Source organism: Strix aluco, chromosome 25 (genome assembly GCF_031877795.1).
Source record: "Strix aluco isolate bStrAlu1 chromosome 25, bStrAlu1.hap1, whole genome shotgun sequence".
Lineage (NCBI taxonomy): Eukaryota > Metazoa > Chordata > Aves > Strigiformes > Strigidae > Strix > Strix aluco.
In genome coordinates this window covers 2,304,735-2,332,164 of record NC_133955.1, presented here as the reverse complement: position 1 = coordinate 2,332,164, position 27,430 = coordinate 2,304,735, and the positions used below count along the sequence as shown (strand labels likewise).

At 61.5% G+C, this 27,430-nt stretch overlaps 1 protein-coding gene across 1 annotated transcript; it reads right to left on the bottom strand.

Annotated features, from left to right (window-relative positions):
* Positions 1-378: 378 nt before the first annotated feature.
* SYT2 (synaptotagmin 2) lies at positions 379-27,241 on the bottom strand. Its single transcript, XM_074850373.1, has 9 exons — positions 27,126-27,241; positions 9,234-9,416; positions 8,922-9,091; positions 7,359-7,475; positions 6,963-7,130; positions 6,629-6,796; positions 6,082-6,199; positions 5,166-5,299; positions 379-4,474 (listed from the first exon to the last, which is right to left on the bottom strand). Exons 2-9 carry the CDS (start codon positions 9,397-9,399, stop codon positions 4,268-4,270), a joined length of 1,248 nt encoding a protein of 415 aa, XP_074706474.1. The 5' UTR covers positions 9,400-9,416; positions 27,126-27,241; the 3' UTR covers positions 379-4,267.
* Positions 27,242-27,430: the final 189 nt, after the last annotated feature.

The window sequence follows — 27,430 nt, the reverse complement described above, 5'->3', positions numbered from 1 at the left end:
GTCCCAGCTCCTTCAATCGCTCCTCAAAGCTCCTTACTGCAGCTTGAGCTCTTCCCCTTCAGGTTAGGGGCGTCCAGCACCTCTGCTAAGCAGGGCAGGACCTAAATGTGAATATATGGACCAAACTGTATGTGTGGGGGGTGAAGAATTTGGTGGGGACCTTGGATGTCTTCCCACCTGCACCCCACGTCTGGGCCAGCCCGGAGACATCCCCACCATGGGTGTGAGCACACGCGTGTTTCGGGGGGACCTGGGCCCTCGTGGGGTTCCCCTTGTGCCTCCATCCTTCCATCGCCCCCAGGCTCGCAGCCCTGGGACCTGCCCCCGCCGCAGACACTGCACTGAGCCCCAACAGCAAGACCAGAAGGGAACCAGGGCTCCTTTCAGCTTGTTCCTTTAATAAGGAGACAGATATCATTACAAAATAACCATTGAACGATAAGAGACAGAAACGACAAGATTCCACACGAGAGGAAGGGGCTTTAAAAGCAGCTTCCCGCCAGAGCCGAGTGCTGCGGGGCCGGGATGGGGCAGAGCGGGGCCGGCGTGAGGGTCCTTCGCTCCAGGATCGGCCAGAGCCGGGGACTCCCAAGGGAGCTGGCTCCTCCCTTCCAGGTTTGGGGGGAAAAAAGGAAAATAAAGCCAAGCTTGTTACCAAGCCTCATGGATTTGCTTCCTTTTAACCCCAGGAGACCGAAGCTGAGCATCTCCGTGGCACAGCTGGGTTTGCACCACGGTGCAGCCGGGAGAGGGGAATGCTGGCTCTCGTCCCCAAAACGGAAACGACCCAACCAGACATGGCAGAAATAACCCAAATTGCTCTGAAAAGCCTTTTTGCCACCAGATCTTTGCCACATCCCAGCCTTTCCATTGCAGAAATGCCACCAGCAGGTCGGCCCCGGCTTCTGTGCCCAGCACTGCCCTGTCCCCTCACCCGGCGTGACGGCGGCATCCGCGGCCACCGAGGCGGTGGCCGATGCGGCTCCACCGCTGAGCCCCACGAAACCAGGGGGGACGGTGGACACGGGGGGAAGGGGGTCACGGCTCACCTGTGGGCCCATCCCCATGGGGTCCCGGCACACCGTGGTCTAATATGGCTTCTAAAGTTGCTCTGATGGTGAAATGCACCAACACGACACAGGACGCCGAAGCCACGCTGTTGCCGCTACCCGGCCATGGTATAAATGCGACAAGACACAGGAACGAGACACACATGGAAGTCACGGCTGCGTCGGTGACGGCTCACCCTCCGCTGGCGGGCCTGGCTTGGCATGCTTTGCTTCTTGGCGTTATTTTCTTCTTTTACATCATCTTATTTTTTTTATTTTTTTTTTTATTCAGGGGGGAAAATAATCAGGGTGGTAAAGAGCACTCGAGCAATGAGTTTTGTTCGTCGCCGTCTCTGCCTCGCTGGAGAAACGTGGTCGGGACGGAGGTGCCGGCGGCGGCGAGCGGTGGGGCGGAGCGTGCAGCGCCGCGCGCGGCTGTCACCATGCTGCTACTGCTATGGGGCTGCGTCTCATGCACTGTTCATGGTATATACAGCTATGTCTCCATATATTTTTAACTACACACAACTAAGGGGGTTGGGGGGTCAGAGGCAGCGCAGATGGCTTTAATATGTCAGTTATTTTTCCCTTTTTTATTAAAAAAAAAAATCAAATTATGTATTAAAGTCACAGTCTCCCTCCCGCCCCGAGGCTTAAAGAGTCCGAATGGAAACCAGCCAGGTGGGACCCCCGCCCCCGGTGAGACCCCGGACTATGCGGCGGGTGCGGGGGGGTGCGGGGGGGTGGAGGGGTGTGCGGGGGGTGTACACATGAGGGGTGCGTGTCTGTACGTGCACAGGCGCGGGCGCACGCCTCTGCCTGCTTCCCAAGGAGAGCTGCGGGGCCGTGCACGCTCACTGACTGCCAACAGGAGGATTTTAGTGCTCTTCCCAATTCCTTCTTTTCTAACCCATTTCCACATGAGGAAAACACACCCCCCCTAGTGCCCCCCAGTGCCCAGACAGACTCTGAAACGAGACCGATTCAAGAACCCAAATCCTGCCAGTGCCCCTGGCCAAGGAGCATCAGCCGCCCCCAGCTCCCCGTTAATTAAAAGCACCCCAAGATTTCTTCTCCCTTTGGCTACCCGAGCAGGGCAGGACCTCATGTGCTGACACTGACACATCCGTTAGGAAAAGGGACTAATTAAAGCTGGAGATGGCCCTGTGGGACCACTCGCTTGATGACCCACAAAGCCCCTGTAGCCCGGTGTGGCCCCGGTGCCAGCACCACCAGCAACTCCAGCAGCTGAGCCGGGCACTGTGGCAGGGGCCAAGCGCAGCTGAGGTGGTGGTGAAAGTGGTTTTTGGAAGTCTTCAGTCCAACCTCCCCCACACCGTACCACAGCTTGGCTAACCAAGCCCTGAACCTCCCCCAAGGATGGAGCCGTCCCTCCCTGGGGACCTGTCCCAGGGCTGCACGTCCCTCCTGGGGAACGGGCTTGTCCCCATGTCCAACCTGAACCCCCTGAGATGTGGCTGCCACCAAGTTTCCCATCATCTCCCCACCTCCAGCCAGGGCCAAGATGCCCTTTGGGAAGTGGGGGCTGCAGGGAGCTGCAGAAGCATCTGACAGCGCCGGGGCAAGCTCAGTTTTGGCACTTTGTCCCTGGGCTCAGGACACCCTGCACCGAGGTCCCAGCCCAGGTGTTGGACCCCAGAGTGGTGTCCCTGATGCCCGGGGCATCCCCAGCTGCACCCCAGAGCTCTGCTTCCCCACTTCAAGCCCCCCCTCACTGATGATGCAACGCCCCTCGCTGCTTAACTGTGCTTAAACGCCACAAAACTGAGTCCAGGAACACAAAGCAGATCAGGGAGCACGAGGCTGCTGGGGAGTCAGCGCTGGGACAGGGACACCGGCTCACGTCAGTGCTCCAGTACAGACTGGGCTCAACTGGGCTCAACTGGACCCTCTCTCAGCTTCAGGGAACAACGTTGGCTTTCCAGCTCAAGGACTTGGTCCTGGCTCATCCCATGGTGGGAGAAGTAGCCGGGAGAAGCTCTTGCCCACTGCCAGGGGCACGGATATGGCTTATAACCCCGAGGGGAGCAGGATGGGGTGGATTCATCAGCCAGTGGCCCAGTGGGGAGCAGCAGCTCACAGGGGTCAGGGGCTTTGTCCCTGGTTGGCCATGGGCTCGCTCTCACCCTCCCCGCCTGCACCACAGCAGTGGGATGGGGCGGTGGGGCTGGAGCTGCCCATAGCCCCCCAGCTGTGCCAAGGCAGTGCTGGGGTGCCCAGAAGCGGGGCTGAGCCCTGGGGACACGCAACGGCCTTTGGGGAAGCACCTGGCACCACTCTAGGGGCTGCCCCCTGCACATTTGGAGACCTCTCAGCATAAACCTGCCTTGTGGAAGCGTCTCAATCTACACGTGTCAGCCCAGCATGGAGGGACGCACGTGGAAATCCCCCAGCGCTGTCCCCGCTCGGCCTCTGAGGCCAGGACAGCGCTGGTCTGCCCTTGCACACACACCCCACCATGTGTCTCCTCAGAGCAGATCCCCCCGGGGCTCCCTGGGCTCAGACTGACCCCCGCGGCTCCAGCGGCCACACCGAGGGCTCAGCACCCCACCACCACGCCAGCCGCAGCGGGGCCCCGTGGTCGCTGCAAACCTCTCCCCAGAAGAAGCCAAACCTGGAGCTGGCCGGGGACACTCGGCCGTCCTCAACCCGAAACCACAGCTCTCGCCCTTCCTGGACGGAGGGAGGCAGAGCAGGAGGGGGAGGCACCTGGGTCTCCTGCAGAGGGTCTTCTCCACCATGTTGATGTCCCCACGGCTGTTCATGCCCAAAGCAAGCACAGTGGGTCTGGTCATCTCATGCTGTCAGGCGCCCGTATCACCTCTACGTGACATCCAAAGGTTCCCCACATGAAGCCAAGGGAAGGGCGGCAGCAGCGATGCTACGGGCTGGTGATGCGGCCGCCCGGGAAGGCCCCAGGCGTGACGGTGCCTTTGGAAGGGATGGCGGGCGGAGGCAGTGGGACATGCAGCAGAAGGGAGCGATGCTGGAGAACGAAAAGAACCATCCGTGTTTTTAACCTCTTCCCCTGGAAGCTATTGGGACTGTCTGGAAACCCTTCCACAGCCATCAAAGGGTATTTCAGCTTAAAACAGGACAAAAAAAAACAAAACCAAAGGTTGCGTAACTGAGGTATCAGTAGCTCTGGGTCGCTTCAACCGTCCGCAGTGCCGTGCCGCGCTGGCTGGCAGATCTTCCTATTTGTTTTTCCCAAGAGCTGCATCTACTTCTTCCTCTGGCTTCAGCGAGTGCCACTGGGCAATGGGCCGCCGGGGGTTGGCCAGCATGTCGGACCAGTGCCGCAGCTCTGTGCCAGTGGAGTTGAAGCCAGTGAAGATCTTGCCGATGGCTTCGTTCTTCCCCAGCTTGTCGTAGTCCAGCACCGTGATGACCACTTGCACTTTCTAAAGGAGGAAACCTTCTTTAGAGGGGGGAGAAGGCACAGCGGCCGTGACTGCTCCACAGCCTCCCTGCTGTCCCCAGCCCTGGGGTGGCTTGACAGGGCTGAGCCCCGCTGCGGCCCATTTTGGGGCAGAGTGCCCTCCATGCCCATAGCTTCCTCCACTTCCTTCCCTAAGGAGCCCAGGGCTGCAGAGCCACGGTGGGGGCCCAGCTCATCCTAGAAAGGTCACCAAGGGGTGGTGTGGGGCTGGGCAAGAGCTGTGGGCTACAGGGCTTGACGGGGCTGGGCTGGGGCAAGGGGCATATGCAGTGGCTAGGGCAGGACATAGAGGGGCAGAAGGCACCTACCAAAGGTCCAAAATGCCCCTAGGACCACAGAGGAGTCCCTGCTATGCCTGGGGTGAGCACTATAGGACCAGGAGCAGAGGAAAGGCCCATTCTAACCATGATCCGGGTTGGGGCTGCATCTCCCATGGGTGCTGCTCAGCCTCCCACCTCCGCCCCTGCACCAGTTGCCCTCAGCATCAGCCCAGGCCCAGGTTGGGACTGGACATATTTCATGGGTGGCAGGACCAGGAGCTTGGCAGGAGCTGTTCACGCTGCTGAGAAGACTGGGACATGGGCTTGGGCAGCTGCAGGACTTCTCCCATCGCTCCCACCCTGCCTACCTTCCAGAGAAGTCATTGGACAAACCTGTATCTGCTCAAAGGGGATCTCAAAGCTGAAGGACTCATTGAAGTAGGGGTTCAGGGTCTTCTTCTTGACGGTGGTCTTCTTCTTCTTCAACCTCTTGCCATTCTGCAGGAGGTGGATTTTCACGTAGGGATCTGTGGGGACAGAAGGGTGCATCAGCCAAGGTTGATATGCCCAGGGGACACCACCAGGCTGGCCCCAGGAGAAGTCTCAGCCCAGGATGAGGTGCACCATGGGGTAAAAAGACCTCCATGAGTAATGATGCTCTCAGGTTTGTGGATGGAAATATTTGGGCTGGAGAGGATTTGTGGAAGCAACTGGCCAAGAGATGGAGCTCTCCTGCACCCTGTGGGTCCCCTTGTAGGAAGGCTGCAGACAGTGGGGTGACACCAGTGAGTGCTGGCCTGTCACCACCATTTCTGGAGCAGGACACCCCAGCAATAAACTGAACCATTCCAGCCATGCAGGTACTGCTCTTCTCCTGGTTAAGGCAGGTCTGGAGAGAGATGAGGACCCCTCGGCAGAGAGCTCAGCCCTGGGATGGAGTTGGGAAGACTCTTCTAGCATAAAACATGCTGTTGACTGAGGTCCTTGGCCCCAAGTCGAGGAGGAGCAGGACCAGGAGCAAATGGCAGAGGAGCATTTTTACCAACCAGGTCCTGCGGCATCCTGGCCCTGGACACAGTGGCGGACCAAATTCAAGATGTACTTGCTAAGGGTTGGGGGGCTCGTCCCACCCCCATCTCCCCTCAACCCCCAGACAGACCTTGGGCTGCCTCTGCTGCAGGAGGTCCCAGGCACTAGAGGAGCTTCCTCAAGCCCTGCCAGGCTGATGGCCCCAGTGTGCTTCCCCAGCGAAGGATGCCGAGAGCCCCACAGCGGGGCAGGAGGAGGATGGCCATGAGCTGACACCAACCTGAGAGACCCCCAACATCCATCTTCTTCAGGTTCTTGGCCTCCAGGATGCAGACAGTGAGTTTCCCAGCAGTGGGCACGTACCGGAGGGAGATGCAGATATCTCCCAGCTTCTCTGGCTGCCAAGTGGAGCAGGGAGCAGACATCAAAGCCTTGGTAGTGCATCGTAGCTCAGTGCTGGGACATGGTCCTGCATACAGGTCCCCCCAAACCCTGCTCATACTTTGATGCTGGCATCCTGTGCACCAGCAAAAGGGTTTGACCACTTGGGTCTGAGGCAGACCAGTTCCAGCACAGCATTTAAGAAGTTTATACTCTTCATTTTTGTTATAGAAAGGCTTTTGCATGGGGGAACAACAGGGGAAGATCCTGCCCAGTGCTCATGGCCAGGACATGCGTGGTGTTCAGGTGGGACCCCACAGCAATCGCCATCCTGAGCACTGTGAGATGGCCCAGAAAGCAAAGCCTGCCCCATGGCTACCCCAAACCTCAATCCTCCCGCCAAGGGTTTCAGCAGGCTGAGGGCCTCACGCCAGTCCCTCTCTCACCTCCTCCTTCTCGCCACTCTGTAGGTCCCGCCATTCCTCGATGGGCTGGCCCAGGTCCACCGTGTTCATGGGCACCTTCACCTCGCCGATGATGTCGTGCTTGGAGAAGCGATCAAAGTCGTAGATGGCCATCACCAGCGTCTTCCCACCTAGTTCCTGGTATGGGACCTGCACAAAGAGGGCCACTGACCAGGCTGGCAACACGCCCAGAGGAGCCCAAGCCAGGGCCACCTGCTCCCAGCAGTGAGGGTCAACATACAGGACTGGTACATAGTCAGGGGGAAAGATGGGAGTGGGAGACAAGGTCCTATGTTGCGGGTAGGAAGGGGCTCACCTTGAAGGTGAAGGTCTCATTGAAGGCAGGGTTGAGTGTCTTCTTCTGCACTTTGGTCTCATACTTTTTCTTCTTGTCAGGGAGCAGAAACACCTTGACGTATGGGTCCGAAGTGCCGCCCATGTCCAAAGCTGGCAGTTCGGCAGCTTGGAGGATCCCCACTGTCAGCTGGAGCAGGGAGAGGGGGGTCTTCAGAGACACAGCCCAGCTACACATCACAGATGCCAAGGGCTCATCTCCAGCCTAACATGGGGCAGGACTCCCCATGGTACAGCACCCAGCTTCCCCCTCCCTCCTGTGCCACCCAGGTCCAACAGGGACACTTCTCTCAAATACCCTCCCTGAGCAAGCCCCACTCCCCCACCTCCTCAGCCAAGCCCTCAGCCCCTCCATCACCTGGTTTGCCTGGAAATCATAGTCCAGCGAGAACTGCAACTTGCCCAGGTTCTCTGGCTCCTTCTCCTCCTCCTCACCTTCCCCTTCTGTCAGACCCATCTCTGCGTCATCATCATCCTGTTGGTCCTGCAAGGGCAGCCGAGGTGCTCAGCTCACTGGCAGGGTCCCAGCTCAGCATCCCCCCTCCCCACTGGGGACCTCCAGTACCCCAACCCTACTGACATCTCAACACCCGGGCTCTCCCCATCAGGGGAAAGGAGACCCCCATGCTGGGGACGTAAAGCACGGATAGAGCAGCCCTGGAGTGGCACCGGCTCTGCCCACATGCAGTGCTGGTCCAGCTGAGATGGCATGGGGGGCTGCCTCGGGGCGCCAGGACACGGGGTCAGCACCAGTGGATTGCAGGCAGTGGCTGCATGGAAGCAACCTACTGCAAAGGGTGCAGGGATACTCTACCCCTCCCCAGCCCATGCCTGGGAGAGCCCTACAGCTGGTGCTGAGGGCTTAGCAGGGCCATTTCCAGGCTTTATTAGCTTAGTAATAGAGATATAACCTAATTCTTCTAAGGTAAAGCCACCCCTCTCCCTGCCTCTCCAAGCCATGGTCCATGGGATAGTATCCCCAGCTCCTTAACACACACACCCCCCCCCCCGATGTGTCCCCACATCCCCCCTTCCCACCCTGGAAGCAGATGATGGAGTAGGAGGCTTGTGGTGGCACCTACCATGAAGCATGTCCCAGGACAGAGAGGCAACACACAACCAGGGCAGCAGGGAGGGAGGATGGTGAGAGCACCAGGAGGGAAGAGAGCCACGTTACAGAGAGCATTGACAAGGGACCCACGGCAAGGTGGGGAATCAGGGGCTGTACAGCCCCATCAAGCCCCAGGGGATGGCAGCCCTCGCCCTCCACTGGGGAATCCCACCCCCCATCTCCCACCACCATGGGGGCATGCAGATGGGAGGGACAATGGAGCATCACCTCTCCAGTCCTGCCTGCATCCCCGTGGTGCCCACACGGCTCTGAAGAGCAGGAATGGACACCCCAAAATCTCCCACCTCCTCCACATGGCCCTGGGTCAGGGCCGTTGAAAATGGCCAGGACTGCCCCAAGCCTGCTGGTACCGAAGCCTCCTCCCTGCTGACCCCCCAGGATGGGGAGGTGGCCCCAGCTCTGCTCTGTGTGCCAGCACTGGTTTTTTGGGGACCTCAGAGTGGTGGGTGTTTTGGCCTGGTGGTCCTCCCCCCTCAGCGAAAGGCACAGCTCAGTGAAATGAAGGCCACTCAGAGGAAGGTGGGGAGACCCAACATTAAATATTTGATGGTTCAGGTCCAGGCAAGCTTGAGCCTGGTCCCATCCAGGCCACTGGGCGCTGGAAGGGGACAGTGCTGCTGTCTCAGCTCCGGGCTCACATCTGCATTGTCCCATCCCAGGACCCTGGTGGCTCCACCCCTCTCTGCTGCCCGAGCTGTGAGTGCCCCGACACAGTTCATAACTCAACCAGAAGGATCATCCTTCAACACCAAGCGTAGGACAGGGCCAAGCAGTCCAGAAGGACGTCACCTGGTTGCCTGACTTCATGTCCTTCATGTTCATGGCATTCTTCATGCCTTTGCCCTTCTCCTTCTTGTTCTTCTTCTTCTTGCAGCAGCACTTCTTGCAGATGCAGAAGCAGCAGGTGAGGATGAGGAGGCCGGCTACCACCGCGATGGCAATGAGGGCCCAGGGTGGCACTGCAGGCAGAAGCCAGTGTCATGGTCAGCCCCACAGCTCCCTCCCAGCACCAGCCACCCCATCACCCCATGTTGCACTGGGACCAGAGCAGTGGTGGGGTCATGAGGAGGGTAATACCTGGAAATGGAGGCAGCTACTCACAGGGAATCTTGCTGAGCTCATTCATAAACTTCTCCCTCAGCTTGGCGAACATGTCCTCCTTGCTCTCTCCTGGCCCTGCGGCCTCGGTGGAGTTCTCCATCGTGGTCATGGGCATCGTGGTGGCCGTGGCCTCCGGGGCCATCATGGACGCTTGCTTGAACGTCATGGTGGGTCAGGGACTCCCTGAAACATGTTGCCTCAGTGGTCACACGGGTCCCTGCTGCCCCCCATTCCTCCCCGTGCCCAGGCTGTGTCCCCAAGCAGCCACCTGCACTGAGAACAGCATCTGCATTGACAGCAGGACTACAACAGGGCTCTCGAGGGGCTATGAGAGGCCCAGTGGCTATGAGAGGCCAGACACCTGGATTCCCCCACAAGTGATGGGAAGCCCAGTTGACTCCCAGTTTTTCCTGGCCCTTGACATCTCCAAATCCACCAGGAGCATCACGCAGGATTGCAACGATGTGGGTGCCAGCTCAGAGCCTCCCGGGGACATCAGGGACACTCCTTAGGGCGGAGGTTCACCCGGTGAGGACCCATGGGATGAGGGAAGGAGTGTTTGCATCCCCAGCAGAGGTGAAGGAGGTTAGTTTGGCCAAAGCCAGCCCCTCCACCTCCCCCTTTTCCCAGGCAGGGACCCAGGCAGCTGGCACCTGCAGACCCAACACATGGCAGCAGTCAGACCCCGCTTTATGCAGGGACCCAGTGCTGGTGTGGGACCCAGTGCTGATGTGGGACCCAGTGCTGGTGTGGGACCCTCAGGAATTGATCCCAGCCCTGGAAGAGCTTCCAAGGATGGGAAAGGAAGAGCAGTAGCGCATCGCTCTCCTTCCAGCCCCAGGGAGCTTTTGCAGGACACATTTTGAGGATGGATGAGAGCAGGGAAGAGCTGGCTTTACAGAGCCATGGACCATGGGTGGCTCAGGGCTCCTGTCCACCTCCCGACCTCACAGAGCCCAGCTCCTCGGGCAGCCCCGCTCCCTCCAGGGCCTGGGGAAGGTGCTTGTTTCACTCACTGCCAGGGCTGCAGCACAGCCTGCCATGCTCAGCACCCCCCACCCCAGCCCAGAGGGGTCTGAAGCACCTCCCAGGGGTGGGGATACCCACCCATCCCACTGTCTTGCTAATGTGGCATTCATCCCTGCAAACAAATCCGGTACAAAATGCCTCCACAACCCAGCTCCAGCCCCAAAGTGCCTCCATGACCCAGCTCTGGACCCAGAGTTCCTCTCTAACCCCAGCAGAAGGCAAGCTTGCAAAGGGAAGATCAGAGCAGGCAAGAAGCGAGGGGAATTAGCCATGACAGTGGGGTTAAGGAGAATAAAACGCTCTCCAGTGGGGGAAGCAAACCGTCGAGTAGGATTGCAGATAACCGAGGAAGGAGTTTCTGGGGGCACTGAGCACTGGCATGGGGGGAATCCCCCTTTCTCCACCTCTTCTCCCCACTCAGTGAAGCCTCCTTGCCCGGAGCATCGTTCCCCAGGGCCAGTTGCTCCTCCATCCTTCCCACAGCAGTGGAAAAGGAGCATTCTTGCTGCAAAAAGTCAGCCAAAGAGACCTGGGGTGTTCCTGCCCCAAAACGGTGCTGCTGTGCCATCTCCATCTGCCTCTTGGGTCAATCATGCACTGAGTTACGCAGCACTCAGCTCTGCACCCAGGCACCTTCCTCCTGTGCCACCGCTCCCTGGGGGGGCTGGGGGGGACAACAGTGTTGGGGGGCTGGGGGCAGTCCTTCACACAATGAAATGGGCTAATTACGTGACTCCCACCCTGACAAGGACCCTGCCCAGGCTTCGCCACCCCAACATCTCTGCTTAGAAAGAGCTACAGACACCAATGCAAGGCTGAGGTTTCCCAGGCTGCCAACAGCATCTGGTTGACTTAAAAATCAGGCTGGTGGCAAGTCTTGCTCCTTGGGGGAAGGTCCCCAGCCCCGCATGGGACCTCCTGTTGCCCTGGGAGCTAAGCATGACCCCTCCCCGCAGCATCCCAGTGCTGTGAGCTTGCCATGGGCATCACCTCTGGTTTCATCCATCATCCCTCCCAACAGCAGCTGTGGGAACACAAAAAGGCAAACAGAAAGGCACTGCTGACCCCCAGGCAGCCGCGCAGGGGACAGGGTGGCTGGAGAAACCCCTTGGCCGGCTCATGGGTGGGTTCATCCTCTCCCCACACGCAGCGAGCTGGGTGACATCCCAAACCAGGAGTAAAACCTGGTGTGATCTCCTTTAGGATCAGCCTCTCGGAGGCAGAGCTGCTGAGATCCATCCCGGCCGGGCGGAGGGAAGAGCTGCAGTAAATAACACCGCTGCAGGTTGGGAGCTTGGGGGCTGTTTTTCATCTGGTTTGGGGCTTTTTTTTTTTTTTTTTTTGTCCTTCCTGGATTTTGAAACCTTGCATGTGTTTTCCACAGCCGCACATAGCAGAACCTCACTTCAGAAGCGCAAGGAGTGACTCTCAGCGGTGCAGTTTGTCTGCAATGGGCACAAAACACCCATTTATTGTAAATGCACCAATTACTGTAAATCGGAGGCCAAATTGCAACAGCAAAGGCAACACTCAGCTGGAAAACATTCCCGGTGCCCAACGGCAGAGGTTTTGCAGATGCTTTCTTGCCAGCCCACACCACCCTTCAGCATCCCCAAGAGCTGCTCAAGTAGCCAGACCCTGCAGTCCAATGGCTACAGGATGCACCAATTACTCTTTCCCCCCATGGTTTTAACGAGCTCGGTATCTTCCTGATGCCACAAAAGTCTCGTGAAAGGCAGGAGGCAAACCAAGCAAACCCCAAAGATGTGTTTTTTGTTGAGCCCGTGCTTTAGGGAACCTGCACCAGGACTTTTGGTTGCTTAAGGTTATCACCCTGCAACTTGGCCAGGACACAGAAGTGCTAACGGTCCAGAAAATGCCATCCCTGGGTGACCCCCACAGCCCCTGTCCCCCCGCACTGGGACCGGTGCTCCCACTCACACGGAGCAGCAGGGACAGGATGGAGACATGTCCTTGTCACACAGGGCATGAAGATGGTTGGATGAGACCAACCAAGACACCAACATCTCAGTATCTTCCCAGAGGCTCTTTCAATCCTCCCAGGTCTTTTCTTGTAGTCACCCCCACGTCCCAGCCCCAAAGGTTTCAGGCAGATGGTGGGGTCTGGTTCTGCTCTGGGCCCACGGTGGATGAAGGACTTTGATGACACCAGAGGGACCCATCTTGGCAGCCAAGGAGGATGCTCAGGGCTCAGGGCTGTCTCTGCGGTGTCAGCAAAGTCCCCAGAGGCCACCACAGGGTCTCTCCACCCGAGGTACCACCAGATCCCTGCCTGACCTCAGCCTCATGTGCAGGACATGGTAATTCAGAGGATGCAACCACGAGGTCCCGGACCTCAGGAGCATCCCTCCTCCCCAGCCTGCAGCTCTGAGACAGGCACGGACAACAACCACCATCTTCTCCTGCGGATTTATCCATCTTGGATACTTCTGCAGGTCAACCTGCTTGGACCTGCTCCGCACAGAGCCTGCCAAACATGCTGAGCATCTAAGAGGTTCTCCATGCTCCACCAGCTCCTTCTCCTGCCCTTGGACCTCAGACACAGCCACCTTCATGCCCCGTGGAGTGGCTGCAAGCACCGCAAACACCAGAATCAGCATCACACGGCCACAATGTGGTGGCCAACAACCTGTAACCTGGCAGCAGATGGCACTGGGGGGCTGGAGCAAGATGCTGGAGGTGCCCCACAGCCACATTCTGCTCCGGGGTGAATCGGGAGCTGCTGTATTTAACCCCCCACCCTGCTGAGGGTTATTTAATGCAGAGGAATACGAGGGGTCCCCAAACCTTTCCAGGGGCCGAGGACACGCGGCCTTCTTTCACTTTTTCGCTTGTTTGCTGGAGTGACCATCAGTGCCAGCAGCTTGACAGCCCAAGTGCTGGGTGGCACTGGGTGGCACTGGGCAGCACTGGGAGCTGCAGGCATCCTTCCAAGCTGGCCCGCTGGGAAGAAGATGTTGGCGTGGAGACCCTTTTTATGGGGTGACGGATGGGGATGGTGACAGGATGCTGTGCCACATGGCCAGCAGCTCCCCCCAGCCCCGCTACGAGCTCACGGCTGCTTTTCATCCCATAAACCCACCCCTTGGATGGGCTTTTTACCCTGCTCGGGGTGGCCGCAGCATTTCCAAGCAGGGCTTTTCCTGCAAGAAAAAAACAACACGAGTGGGTTTATTTCCCCATCACACCCCCTGCAAACTGGGGTTTGCTAGGAGGAAAGCAAAGCTGCCGCGGGAGCCGCAGGCTGGCGAGCAGACGCTGCCTGGACCCTTTCCAGCTCGCTGCAGGTGAGGCAGCGTTTTTGCAACACTGGGTCCCTGACCTGTATTTTTGTGCGATCTCTGCCAAAGCGGGACTGGGGTGAGCGCTGCGGGCAGCTGGGTTTGGGAAGAAGAAAGAGGCCGGGCAGGGCTGAGCACCCACGGCGGGGGGTGGCACCCAGGAGCTGCAGGCAGCGGCTTTGCAGCCCCCCCGGCCCCAAGCAATGCCCCTCTCCTGCCCCCCAAGTGCCACATCCTGCACCCCAGGTCTGGGGCCCTGCACCCACAGACATAGAGCAGGGGGGGACGGGGGGTGTCCAGGCCAGTGACGCCCTGCAAGCTCCCATGGGTGCACGGCAACAACGGGTGGGTGCTAAGCAAGGGTGCCAGCGGGGTGTACAGTGCTGCGGCGGGGGGACACGACACCCCAGGGGAGCACCCTGCCTCGACACAGCCCGTGGCACCCCCTCTGCACCCAAAGGTGTGGTGCTGGGACACCCCACCTACCCCACCCCCCAGCACCCACGTCCTTGGGCGCCCAGTGCAGCACTGCTGGGTGCTGGGGGGCTCAGGGGTGCTGGGGGGTCCCTGTGGTGCAGGTTCGGGGCTGTGGCAGCCCCGCTGCAGCACGACAGGGCTCGGCCTGCAGTTGTGATGCTGCTCACATCCCGCTGCACAGCCGGGGGGGCACCTGCATGTGTGTGTGTGTGTGTGCACACACGTGTGCAAGGGCTTGTGCACGGGGAGGGATGCAAATGCTGGTGCATGGTCTGTGCAAGTGTGTGGGTCTGGGGGCATGTGCGTGTGCTAGTGCAAGGGGGGGTGTGTGCATGGCTGCGGGTGTGCTTGTGCACGGGGGGGGTATGGATGTCTGTGCACGCGCGCAAATGCACGCGCAAGCAGGTCTGCACATGTGCAAGTGCTTGTGCATGGCCTGTGCGGGTACGCACACTTAAGCAAGTGCTTGTGCAGTGTGCAAGTATGTGTGTGCAAGTGCTGACGGGTGTGTGACCGTGTCCAGACACGTGGATCTGCTCATGGGCATGTCAGGGTGCTCGTGCTTGGCCAGCGCTCGTGTGGCTCTGCGAGCCCTCTCGCACGAGGGGGAAGGGGTGTGCGGCGTGCTGCCTGCAGGCTGTGCGAGATGTTGGCACACGCATCCCCTGCGTGCGGGTAGTGAGCAGCTGCTGCTGGGGTGTGTTTGCACGAGTGTGTGTGAGTGTGCGTGTGCGTGAGTGTGCATGTGTGTGAGTGTCTGTGTGTGTGTGAGTGCGCGTGAGTGTGCGTGTGTGCGTGAGTGCGTGTGTGTGAGTGTGCGTGTGTGTGAGTGTGCGCGTGTGTGACTGTGAGTGTGTGTGACTGTGCATGTAAGTGTGCATGTGTGTGAGTGTGCGTGTGCGTGAGTGTGCATGTGCGTGAGTGTGCATGTAAGTGTGCATTTGTGTGAGTGCGCATGAGTGTGCGTGAGTGTGAGTGTGCATGTGTGTGAGAGTGTGCATGAGTGTGTGCAAGTGTATGTGCACGTGTTTGCATCAGTGCGCGAGTGTGTGTGTGTGAGTGTGCGTGAGTATGGACGAGTGTGAGTGTGCACATGAGTGTGAGTGTGCGTGTGTGAGTGTGCGCGTGTGCGCGAGTGTGTGTGTGAGCGTGCGCGAGTGTGCACACGCTGCTGGAAGGCACCGGTGCGTAACACGTGGGGCAGGAGCACATTTAATGCTCCTTCCCCTGCAAACCCGGGGGGCACCGCGGCGGTGGGTCCTCCCCCCTCCCAGTGCTGCCACCAGCAGCTGCTGATTAATTTCTGGAAATAATTGGCCCGGCGAGAAGGAAAAGCCCTGCCAGCAGGCGTGGGAGCCCCGGGCAGCGGCGAGGGGCCACCGCGGGGCTGCTCTGGGGGCTATCTGGGGGGCTTTGAGGTGCTGCCCGCGGCTGGGGGGGGCTGCAGGCAGCATCAGGCCTCACCACGGTGACTATTTTTGAAGAGGGAGAGCTAATTAGTGCCACTAATTGCTCCGTCAGGTGCTGGTAGAGCTGAGGACTGGGGGAAACTGAGGCACGGGAGAGGCTTGTGGGGGGGCAGGCTCATGGAGGCGCTGTTGCTGCCTGCCCCCACCTGGGTATCCTGGAGCCCCCTGGGACCCTGCAGGCCCTGCCCTGGGGCCAGGGGGGCTGATCCTGCCCCCCAAGTGAGGGGGCCAAGCTTTGTTCCCCCTCCTGCATAGGGCCAGACTGAGCAGTGTGGGGCAGGGTGTGGGGTGCCATGGGGCAGTGGCATGGGGGGGGCAGCCTGGGCGGGTTGGGGGCAGCCAGGGCGCAGCATGTGGGGCAGGAGGGCAGGCAGTGGGGCAGCGTGCCTTTGGGCATGTCCCTTCGCTGGCAGGTCCCCATCCCCCCTCTGCCACCGCCTCACTGGGTGTCCTTGGTCACATCCCCTGTCCCCCCCAACCCAGTGCAGACACAAGCGGGGCAGCCCACCGCCTCGGCTGCGGGTGTGAAGCCTCTCCCAGCCCCATGGAGCAGATTCCCGGGCAGAAGGGCCTGTCCCAGCACCCTGTCCCTGTCCCAGCACCCTGACCCTGCCCGACACGGGGCCAGGCCACCCCGGTGCTGCTGGGAGGGTGCTGGGGCAGCCGCGCGGCGCGGGGGCCTCGGCTGGCAGCACTGCAATGCAGTCCTGCTCCGGCTCTGCTTGCCTTTTTTTTTTTTCCTCTTCTTTTGCAATTTTTCTTTTTTTTTTTTCCTTCCCTCCCTTTTGCAAGTTGCGGCAGCCGCTGGCGAGGGGCTGGGCGGCCGCGGGAGCCGTCGGGGCTGGGGGTGGGAGGGGAGCGCAGCCCCCCGCTATCCCTGCTGCACCTCAAACGCCGCTCAGCCGCCCCCGCCGAGGATTCACCGCGATTCCTCCAGCGCTTCAAGTTTCCTCTTTATTCCTCCACTGGTTTGGAGCTGCCCCCCCCCCCCCCCGCCCCCCGTCATCCCTCTGCCAAGACCCCAGTGTCTTAAGGACATAAATAAATAAAGAGGGTTATAAATAACCATTTCTATCGGTCCTTGGCCCAAGAACAAGTGTGGGTGAAGGCACCGTTAGTAAATACCAGCTGGGAAGGGGAGTGCGCTGGCTGGGGAGGGGCCCCCCCCTGCCCTGCTAACCCCTGGGGACCCCCCAGCCCCTCCCTGGGGAGCAGCACCCATCCGGAGGTGCAGCTGGGTATGGCAGGACCCACCCCACCCTCTCCAAAACAGCCGGGGGAGCTCCCCCCGGAGCAGGACAGGGTGGGCTTCACCCAGGGAGCTGCTGCACAGACCCCACCTGCCAGCTGGGGGGGAGGGGGGGGGACCCAAATCACACCACCCTTGGGGCACGTTGTACCCGCAGCCCCCCCAGTGCCCCCCCCCAGCACCTTGCTCAGGACCCCCAATGCCGCAGTGCATTACCCTGACCCCCCCCCCCCCCAAGTCATCACCCCCACCGCGCATTTCCCCCCAGACGCCCTAATCCACCACTCCCGCGGTGCACTACCCTGGATCCCCCCGTGCATTGCCCCCCAGGTGATGCCCCCCCCCAGCTGCAAACATCTGGCCTAGAAGTCATTAAAAGCTGGGCTGGGTTTTGTTTGCCAGAAGCACCCAAGGTCTGGCAGGATGGAAACCCCAGCCTGGAGCCGGCGAGCCCATCTCCATCCACCCCCGGACACCTCCCATGTCAGGAAAAGCAGTTTTGACCCCAGAAAACCCTTTTCATGAGCCCTTCCCCCCCCCCCCCCCCCCCCGCTCCTCCTACTCCTCCTCCTGCAAAATGCTCCATCTCAGAGACTCCCCCCCGCGCTGCTGCAGCGCTCAGCACATCCCACAAGCTAAAAAAAGGGAGATTTGGGGTTTCCCCAGCGTTGGGCCCGCGGGTACCCTCTGCCCCGCACCCACCGACGGGCCAGGACGGGGATGGATGGAGAGGGGAGTTTATAGGGGACGGTTCATCAGTTGGGGTGGGGGTTTTTTTGGGGACCACGCAGGGAGAAGCGGGGTGTGTGGCCAAGTGACAAGGGGGTCTTCACCCATCAGCAAATCATCCCCGCTGGGTTATGCAAACAGGCTGGTTAAAATGGGGGAAACAGCAAGGTTTGCGCTATATAAAAAAATAAAAAAGCATTTGACCACCATGATTGCCCACCCAGGGTCCTCGGGACCCCTCTCCTCCAGCCCCCCCTGCTGCGCTCCTGCCCTTAGCGTTCCACAAACGTACGCGTGGGGTGTCCCAGCAGCACCCAGGCAAGCTCAGCGCTCTCCCGCGGGGTGGGGGATTTGGGGGGATCCAGGTGCTGGAAACCTCCCCGCTCCTCTGCGGGGGCGGCTTTGGCTGCCAAAACCTCTCCCCTCCGGGGAGGTGAAGCCCGCTGCGATGACGGAGGGCAGAAAGCAGTAACAAATCAAGATTAATGAGGCTGAGGCAGCAATTAGCGCTGGCAGCCGCTGGCAGAGCGCCGGGCTGGGCTGTGGGCAGGCGGGAAAGGGGGGGGCCCAACCCCCGGCTCTCCCAGCCCAGGGTGCTGGGTGCTGGCTTGTCCCAGGGAGACCCCAACCTGAGGGGGATGCTCGTTAGTTAACGAAGGGCTGCTGCCATCGTGGGCCCCGAGCAATGAGTTATTGCTCCTTTACGGGACGGCAAAGCCGGGGCTGCGGTGCCTGTTAAGCCGCTGGGATGAAGACGTGGGGACCCCCCCCAGCCTTCCACAAATGTCAGCTTGGGGACCTGACTCCAAAACCTGCACCACTCTGTGCCAGTGCTTGGGCTTGGATGGCCAGTAATGAAAATCCCAAACTGGTCCCAAAGGGGAGCCCCCTCCCAGCCCGATGTCGGCAGGAAGCCTCGGCACTACGGCGCCAGCACGCTCCTGTGACACATCCCAGGGGCAAGCAGGGATTTGGGGGTAGGGCTGAGACATCTGGCAGTGCCCCAGCCAGATCTTGATGCCAGTGACTGTTTTGCTCCCAGGGATAGTGGCACAAGGGCTGGCAGGGGAGATCCCGGCTCTGCCGAACCCGCCAGCACGATGCCTGCGCATCCCCCCGGCCTTTCACGCAAGTAAAGACGCCCCTCAACGCTCCCATCATTTCGGGACCAGCGTATCCAACGTCAGACATAGAGGGGCCATACTGGGCTGGAGTTTCAGCTCGCAGCAGTGAGATAGGAGAGTCTAATTAAGGCAAAAACATGACTTGGCTCCTAATGGTCATTTAATTAAGAGAGAATTTCTGGCAAGGGCTCTGCGGAGGCATGGGGAGACCGAGGGATCAGGGAGGAGGGAGAGGAGGGGAAGCTGGGGAGGGGGATGCTGCAGGACCCTGGCGTGAAGGGGCTCTGCAACAACCCAGCCCAGCGAACCCCAGCCCTGTTCCCCTTCCTCAGCCCCGGCACAAATCTGCAATTAGTGGTGCTGGATCAGCCCCTCCGTCAGCAGCACCCCAGGCTGGCGCAGCAGCTCCCAGGGCCCAGGGAGCTGTTTTCCCCCTGGGACCCCCCCGCCACCCGCACCTCCCTCCTGATTTACACTGCTGAGGGCAAGGAAACTTCCCAGGCTGGGAAACGGCAGCCGGCGGCAGCACAAGCGAGGGGGTGTGATAGAGCACGGATGCTCCGGTAGCGACAAGTGGCATCATGAGACATCAGCTGCTGAGACATCACCCACGCAGAGATGAGCCCCCCTGTCCCCCTCCCTGAGTACGAGCAGGAGCCATTGGCCAGACCCCCCTGAGCTCTCCAGCCCTCGCAGCCCCGAATGGCACATCCCTGCCCGCGGAGGGAAACCGAGGCACAGCCTTCGAGGAGAAACCCCACGAGCAGGGCTGAGCTGCCCCAGCGCAGGGATGAACCACGTCATTCCTCCCAGCTCAGAGCCACGCCAGGACCCTGCCGCTCTGCCGCTGCCCGGGCTAGTGACAGCCACCAGCGCCTGCCAGGACCCGCAGTGCTGCTCACCATCCCGCTGAGGGGCTCCGACAGCATCTCCAGATGGGGACCGGAGCCGGCCGGCACCCTCCCTCTCCACCGAGGCGTGCTCCGCTCGCTCCTCTCATCACCAGCCAGCACCCAGCTCGTCTAATTAAAAATAATGATGTGCTGGGGCTGGGCAGCCCCAACTGCAAGCCCTTCCCTGGGAGATGAGTAATTCAGAGGGGGGAGCACTATGCTGGTGCCTGTAAAAATTTGATGAGCGTGGCTCTTGCACATCCCTGCAGCCCCGCTCTGCCGCAGGGTCACAGTCGGGGTCCCCAACTTCGCCCCAAGCTGGAGGCACAGGGGACGGGCACTGAAAATATGGCCAGGGCCAGGGACCCCGGGATGAGTTCCTGCCTCACTGCCCCACGTGCCGGGATCCAGGCTCCTCACCACAGACCCCCCGGCCTCGAGGACTGAGCCCCAGGCTCATGAGGGAGATCTTTAAAATAAAAAATTAAAAAATGAATCCAAGGGCGCTTGCCTTTGATAGAGAACCTGCTCTCGTGTCACAGCGGTTGCGTTATTTACAGCAAAACCAAGAGATGTCTAACAGTTAAACGCAGTCTTAAAGGTAGCTTTCATTCATCACTCGGGTACCAGATTAATGGCTTCTGATAGTCCCCAGCCAAAACCACCAGCTCCTGCTGCCAGAGGGCTGTGCTGAGCACCGCCACAGCTCCCACCGGCCCGGCTGGACAATGCACCCGTGGGGCTGGGTGTGCAATGAGCTGGGGAGGGGGCGATCCCATCCTGCCCTCCCTGCTCGGCTCCTGAGCATCTCCCCCTGCAGCAGCACCACCACCCCAGCCTGGCACCAGGTGGGGACCAGGTATCAGGGTCCCCCTCAGCACTGGCGGGTGCCCCCCCCCAAGCATTGTGCCCACCTGGGGCTGCTCACGGAGCCTCTGGGTTTGTCCCTACGCGGGGATCCCTCCCTGCACGGAGACCGCCGCTGGCACCCGCCGGCGTCAGGGTGCCAGGCCAGGCAGCTCAGGGATTTTCTGTGCCTTCGCCTCTAAAATCAGGACAGCACCGAGGTGAAGCGGGGGAAGTGGCAAGTGGCAGCACACAGTGCCCGCGCCTGCTTCAGCGGAGAGCTGGGGCCTGCAGCCGCGTGCTCAGAGCCTTGCCTGGCACCCGCGGGTGTTGCTCTCCCCACACCCACCTTTCCCAGAGGGGTCAGACCCCGACTATCCTTTGCCACCAGCATCGCTGCTGCCCCAGCAGCAAAGGAAGGACACGAGGAAGCTGAAACGGGGGCTGGTGCCAGGGCACCTGCAGGAGCCGGGGCAGACCCTGCAGCAGCCGCTCCCCACCGAGCCAGTGGGCGTTTTGGTGCCAGCAGCAAAGGGGCTTGTGAGCACCTTCCCCCGCTCCCTGTTACAGCTCTTGGCTTTCCACTTTCATGCGGCGCTGCTGCAATGCTTTGGAGACCCCACAGAAGACAGGCACCTTGCTAATTAGCTGGGAACCAAACGACGGATTGCGCCAGGGCACCTTCTCCTACAGCCATGGAGCTTGGCACCGGCGAAGATCAATGTCCCCTTTGTCCCGGGCACACCGGGAGCAGCCCACGGCCTCTCCAGCCCCCGGTGTGGTGGCACGTCCTGTGCTGAGGAGGGGACGAGCCACCCACGTCCTTCCTACCCATGGGGAGGCTGCGGGGGCTGCAGGCACCACTCGCCATCAGCACTTCATCAGAAGGTTTTGGCATGTGCCACCACAACAGCCATGGAAAAGGCATCTGGAGATGCTGGAGAGAACAATCCCCTGAGCTGTGGGGACGCAGCTGTCCCCAAGGACACCAGAGCATCCCACGTAGCACCAGTCGCCGCAGCCAAGCCCCAGAGCACCGCTGGGCTCACCCCAACCACAGCCAGCGCAGGCAGCCCGGCCTTGGCACACAGAGCTGAGAACAGCCACAAAAGCCTCCCAAAAAAAAAGGAGACGGGTGCTGCCGGTGCCCAGCCTGCTCCCCAGTGCCGGGGATGCTGTGGCGGCTGGGCCTTGCTCCACCAGTGAGACCAGAGCAGCTAAATAGGGCAACAGAAGGTGATGGGCTGAGTTGTCCTGGCACTTCGAAGGCACCACATGGCTGAGAGCGCCTGAATCCTGCCCGCGCGGGTCGGCCCTGCTCTGCCTGCAGTGCTGCCCTGCTGCCGGCCACTCCTCAGCGATGGCCCCGTGCAACAGCGAGGGCTCCTGATCAATACAGGGGGAGAAAAAAGAAGCCAGACAAGCTCCTGGGGAAGAGCCAGAAGCTGCTCCAGGAGAGGGCTGAGACAAGGTGGATCGATTTGAGGTGGGAGGCAGGGAAGCACATCCCTGCGCTGCTCCTGAGCTAAATGACCATGGGTGAAACGAGCAGACGTGAGCCACGAGGTGCCATTTCCAGGGGTGAGGCTCCATGTGCCCAGTGAGATCTCCAAGGCACCCAGCCCGGCATGAGGTAGTGATGGGCTGGTGTTAGAAATCCAGAAAACCAGCTCCCAGCCCCAGGGATACCCCAGAGATACCTTCAGCATCTCCTTCCTCCCTGCCAGCCAGGGCTCAGTCCCTGGGACTCGGCTGCCTCCAGAGCGATGCTGGTGGCTGCTTGCCCAGCTCCAAGGCACAGAGAGCCCCAGAGGCAGAGTATGGCCCCGTGTCTGGGGGCCACCCACCCTGGTGGCATTTGGGGTGAGAAGGAGGATGGCAGAGGCCGACAATGATGGCATCAGTGGGGACGCAGCTGCGTGCCAGCCTGAGGGGATTTAATTGTGGCATGAAGCACCACCAAGGCCAGGACACCAGGAACTGTCATGAATAAACCTTGTGCAGATGGAGAAAAGCCACCATGAGAGCCAGGAGGCCAGCCTGAGCGATGGGCACAGCCCCCCATACCCCACAGGGGGGTCCCTCATCCTCCCTGGCCCCTCCGAGCTGCGCCCATACGCTGCTCCAGGTGTTTTGGGGGCACAAGCACAACAGCACATGCTTTCGGGGCTGCACAGAGGAGCTGCTCTGCCGGTGCATCCCAGGGAAGGTTATTCCCCCTGGATATAACCTGGAGAATATAACCTGGAGAGCCCAGCTGCCCGCAGAGCTGCAAAGCACCCCAGCTCCCAGTGCCCAGACTGGCGCTGGCAGCCACCGTCCCTTCCAGAGGGTCCCCCCCCAGCCGGGGCCACCAGACTGGGAGAGTCTCCGTCAGGCTCTCACGCAGCACAAACCAGCGGCTGAGTCTGGCACGGCCACCCCGCAGCTCACTGCGGCACAAGGCAGCGGCTGCGCCAGGCTGCTGGCAGCGACGCAGGGCTCGTGCGTGGGCAGCAGCGGGCACACACCGGCGCCTTCACCCCAGGCACCAACCCGGCTCTCCCCGGGCTTCGGTCCCAGGAGGAAACCCCCTAAGTCCCCCGGGAGCAGAGCGAGACAGCATCAGAGCCCCGCAGGGCATTCCCATGCTTGTAAATCCATGCACGGCACTGAAATTTGGGGTTGTTTTCCTCTGCTCAAGGCCTGTGGGAGCAGCCGTGCTGCCTCGGGGACCCCCAGTGCCAGCAGTCCTCGGTCACAGCGTGTCCCTGGGGACATCCCGTGTCCTTCAGAAGAAGGCGGAGGTGTGTCCCCCGTCACACCGCGATGTTTGAAGGCTGGTCCCAGCTTTGGGGGGGTTTTGGCAGAATCGCTTCAGTGTGAGGCACCACGGCGGGCTCGCGGGTGGTGAGGGACGCCTCGACCCACGCCAGCGCTGCCGGATCAGCTCTGCCGACCCCAAACCAGCTCGGCGCATCTTGGGCATCCCTGCTGCCCGCAGACACTTGCCCATACCTGTGGCTTCAGCCCAGCCCTGGAGCAGTTCCCCAGGTCCCCCAGCAGCAGGACGATCCCCCAGCAGCAGGACGATCCCCCAGGCCACCTCCAGCTCAGCACAGGCTCAGACAGGCTCAGGGGCTGGACGTGCCCGAGCGTAGCACCACATCCGCCCCCAGCACCCGCTGACACCTCGTGCCACAAGCACCCACTTTGCTCCCGGCTTCCCTGTATCCCCTGGGGATGCACCAGCCCAGAGCCCACATCTGTGGTGCCCTTGCAGGGCTGGGAAGAGCCAGTGAGCAAAAAACACCCTGGATTAATTAAAACACACCAGCTTTCCTTAAGATGCGTGACATGGAGGATGCCCCCACAGCGCCAGGAGCCCCGTCCAGGCAGGTGGGGCTGCAGATGCCCAACGGCTGGTGGTCAGCAGTGATGGACCACTGCCAGACAACTGCCCGTGCCGAGAGAGTGGGGTGCGGGGCCAGACGGCAGCAATTTGGCATAGCCCAGCGCTGCCACACACGCTGCCAGAGCCAGCTGCAGTTCCTCCTTCCCAAAGCCCTGGCACAGGGGCTGCAGCACCAGCAGAGCCACCCCAGGGTGACCGGGAGCTCTGCCAGCCCCCGGCCCTGCTGTCCGACCAGCAGCGAAATCCAGGGGCACCGTGATCCCTCCTCCAGGCACCGGAGCAGATTAAACATGACTTTACTCCAGCACACAGGGAGCAAGGGAGTGGGTGGCCCCACTGGGACGTGGCTCGTTGGGGGGACACGGGGATCCCGCACCCCAGGGCTGGCAGGGACGGGCCAGCGCCAGCACGTGGCCAGCACCGTGCCCGGCTGTAGGATTACACCAGTACGGGGCATCTCAGATTCCAGCCACACGCTGCCTAATTTACGGTTTAATTAATAAATGGGGAATTATGCCGAGTTTATCCAATACTTTTGGACGCGTGATGTTATCAAAATCCCATTACTGATGAAGGAAGGCATGAAGAGCAAAATTAGCTTTGGCATCTGAAACACTTCAGTCGATGCGATAACACAATTATTAGGGCTAATAATCAAACGGCACTTTGGGGAACACGGGCTCCGGCGGGAGCCCAGACAAGGGCAGCCGCAGCCCGGCGCAGGGACGAGCCAGAAAGCAGCCAGGCTTTCACCCAGGAGGGAAAAGCCAACTGCAGCCAAGGGCAAAAGCATTTTGCCAGACTGCACTTACCGATGGCTCTGGATATTGGCACAGGCAAAGCACCGGCGGCCACCGGGCTGAGGAGGAGCACAGCCAGGCACAGCACCGAGCTCTGCTGTTAGGGGTAGGGAAGAAAAAATAGAAGATTTGAAACCCAGCGGGCACTGGGTCCGGTCTATTTGCTTCAGGCATCGATCCGCTGGAGGACATCACGGCTGCCGGCTCACAGCTCTCCAGAGCAGCCCAGAGAAGGAGAAACTCAAGTCATAATTAGGAGCTGCAGTCATCCGGCTCACGGAGCTGGGACTTTGCCAAAACCACCGCGAGCCAGAGGAAGGGCCTGCTTCCCCTCAGGGGGTGAGCAGGAGTCCCGGCTCGCTTTGGTGGCCTTTAGCTGAAGCCCAGTGACCGTCCCTGGGGCTCACTGAACAGGAGGCAGCTCCCCCGGGAGCAGCCGGCAGCAAACGCTGCCACTGCGCCATCCCACCGCGCCCGGCGGGCACGGCTTCGTGCGGGCAATGTGCCGGCGGAAAGGCAGCTGATTTGCAACCCCCCTCCCCAACCACACATCTCAGGATATATACATATATATAAGGATATATAAGGATATATCCATACGTCCTCCCTGCTACCGTGACTCCAGGCGGCGCTGGGCACTGCGTGGCAGAGGGGTGCAGAGCCGGGGCTGCCGGCAGCAATGCAGTGCAGCCGATGCTGGCTCACTGCTGCTGCTGTCACCGGGCTAACGGGCAGCGAAGGACGTGTCCTTGCCCTGCAGAATCGGGGGCACCAGGGCTTCGGGCCAGCTCCTGGCAATCAGGGCACTAGCGCTGGCCATGGGAGGCTGGGAGAGCTGGGCTTGTGCCGGTGATCAGGCAAGGTCAGACCCGTTTCTGCACTTCACCCAGATGCAGGAAAAGGACAGGGCATGGCTCTGAGAGGGCTTTGGGATTTGAGGGAGCAGTGGGGTGTTTGGCTGGATTGTGCTCTTCCCGAGCAGCACGGGTGACGTCCCACCGACACTGCTGGCCTCAATGACCTTGGGTGCATCACCTCCCTGGCACCCCGTGTTTCCCCGGCACACAGACCACTGCAAGCCACGCTTCTTCCTACCGAAACCCTGCAGCCAAAAGCACCCAAGCGCAGCAAAGACGCAGAGCAGCGGCTGCCCCGAGGGTGCCCCGGGGCTCCGGCAGCCCCCGGCAGCGTGCGGCCAAGGCGCTGCGCTAGCGAGGAATAATGCAGCAGGCAGGAGACGACTCCTGCCGGTGGCTGCGCTTTTGTACAGCGTGCACAGGAGTGACATATCTGCAGCAGCACCTCGGCGCACAATAAATGAGAGCCTTCGCTCCAGGACTGAAGTTTTCGCTGCTGCAGAGGAGCAGGCGGGGAGTCCTTCAGCTGCCACGGTGCAGGGGGACTTTGCTGCTGGACACCTTGCAGTGGGTGACATCCTGGGTGACATCCTGCAGCAGGGGACACCCCGCAGCACCCGCTGCCTCGGCCACTCTCACTTGGAGGACAGGAGAGAGCTGCGCCGAGGAGCGCCCGGTGCAGAGGGACACACAGAGGCACCAGCATAGTTGGGGACCACGAAGCGATGCGTGACACAGACGCGTGTCCCCCCCTCCCCGGGCCACAGTCACCTTGCAATATTGCCTGTCCCCTGCACAGCTCTTTCGGGATCACTCTTTAAAAGTAGGCTGCAGGGGAGCAGCGAGGTGCAGGGCACCGCTCCGACGCAGCTGGGGGTGCAAAGGCTGCAGCACCCCGATGCTGACGCTCCCGGCCCTGGGGTGAGCCCCCCCCTCACCGCTGCACCCCGACGGCACGCAGCGAGAGCGAGAAGTGAAGGAGGGTCCCGGAGCTTGCGGCAACCACGGCGGGGAAATTCGGTCCGGAGAAGGGACTGGCTGGAGCTGGCTCCCGGCCAGGCCACTACGGAGAAGCCACCGGTGCAGCGGGGCCTGCGGCCGCCCACGGCCGGAGCCACGCCGCTGCCACTGGTTCCCAGCACGGCGGGGGCGTCCCCGGCGCTGCACTGGGGACAGCCCTGCGCCCCCGGCCGCCCCCCAGGGCCAGAACCCCAAGGGCACCCGCGGCCGGACACCGCGCAGGGACGCGGAGCGGGAGCGTCCCTCGGCGCCCAGAGAGCGCCTCTGACCCGGCTCTGCACCCCGGGGTGGCCCCGCACCCCCGTGGGGGGGGGTGTCCCACGCCCCTGGGTGCCCCCCGCAAGCTCCGCAGCCCCCTGCACCAGTGGCTGCGCCCACCCCCACCCCACCAGCTTCTGCCCCAGCTGCCTTCGGGGCGCAGCACCCCACGGGCAGCCCCGGGGCTCCCGCGGGGAGCCGGGAACCGTGCCCCGGGAAAAAGCGCCGCCCCCCCCCCCACTCCCGGCACCGGCACACGGCGGGGACGTCGCCACCGGCCGGATCAGCCCGGACACCGCCGCGCCCACCCCACCCCGGGGGGAACGATCGCACCTCGGACAGCGGCCCCGGGACGAGGAGCGCGGGCGGGCGGACGCGTCCCGCAGGGCCCGCAGCGCCGCGGCACCGGGGAGGAACTTCGCCGGGAGTGCGGGCGGACACTTACCGGCGGAGCGGCGGCGGGAGCGGGGCGGGCGGGGCGGCGGGACCGGCGCGACGCTGCGGCAGCCCCGGCCCCTCCGGGCTCGCGTGCGGCGGCTCCGCGCAGCTCCGCCCCCGGCCCGGCCACGCCCCGCCCCGCCCCGCGGCCACGCCCACGGGGTGTCCTCGGCCGCCACCTCCGCGCGGGCACCCGCGGGGTCAGCGCCCCCGGCCGCCCCTTGTCAGTCACCTCACCCGGGGCAGCCCTTATCACAGAACCCCAGAATCACCTCGGCTGGAAAAGCCCTTGAAGCTCCTCCAGCCCCACCA

Excerpts from the sequence above, each read along its gene's own strand:
- SYT2 (XM_074850373.1), bottom strand. The coding sequence starts at position 9,399 with ATGACGTTCAAGCAAGCGTCCATGATGGCCCCGGAGGCCACGGCCACC. Across the intron at positions 7,476-8,921 it reads ACATGAAGTCAGGCAACCAG|GATGATGATGACGCAGAGAT; the intron begins GTGACGTCCTTC and ends CAGGACCAACAG. Across the intron at positions 6,797-6,962 it reads ATGAGACCTTCACCTTCAAG|GTCCCATACCAGGAACTAGG; the intron begins GTGAGCCCCTTC and ends CTCTTTGTGCAG.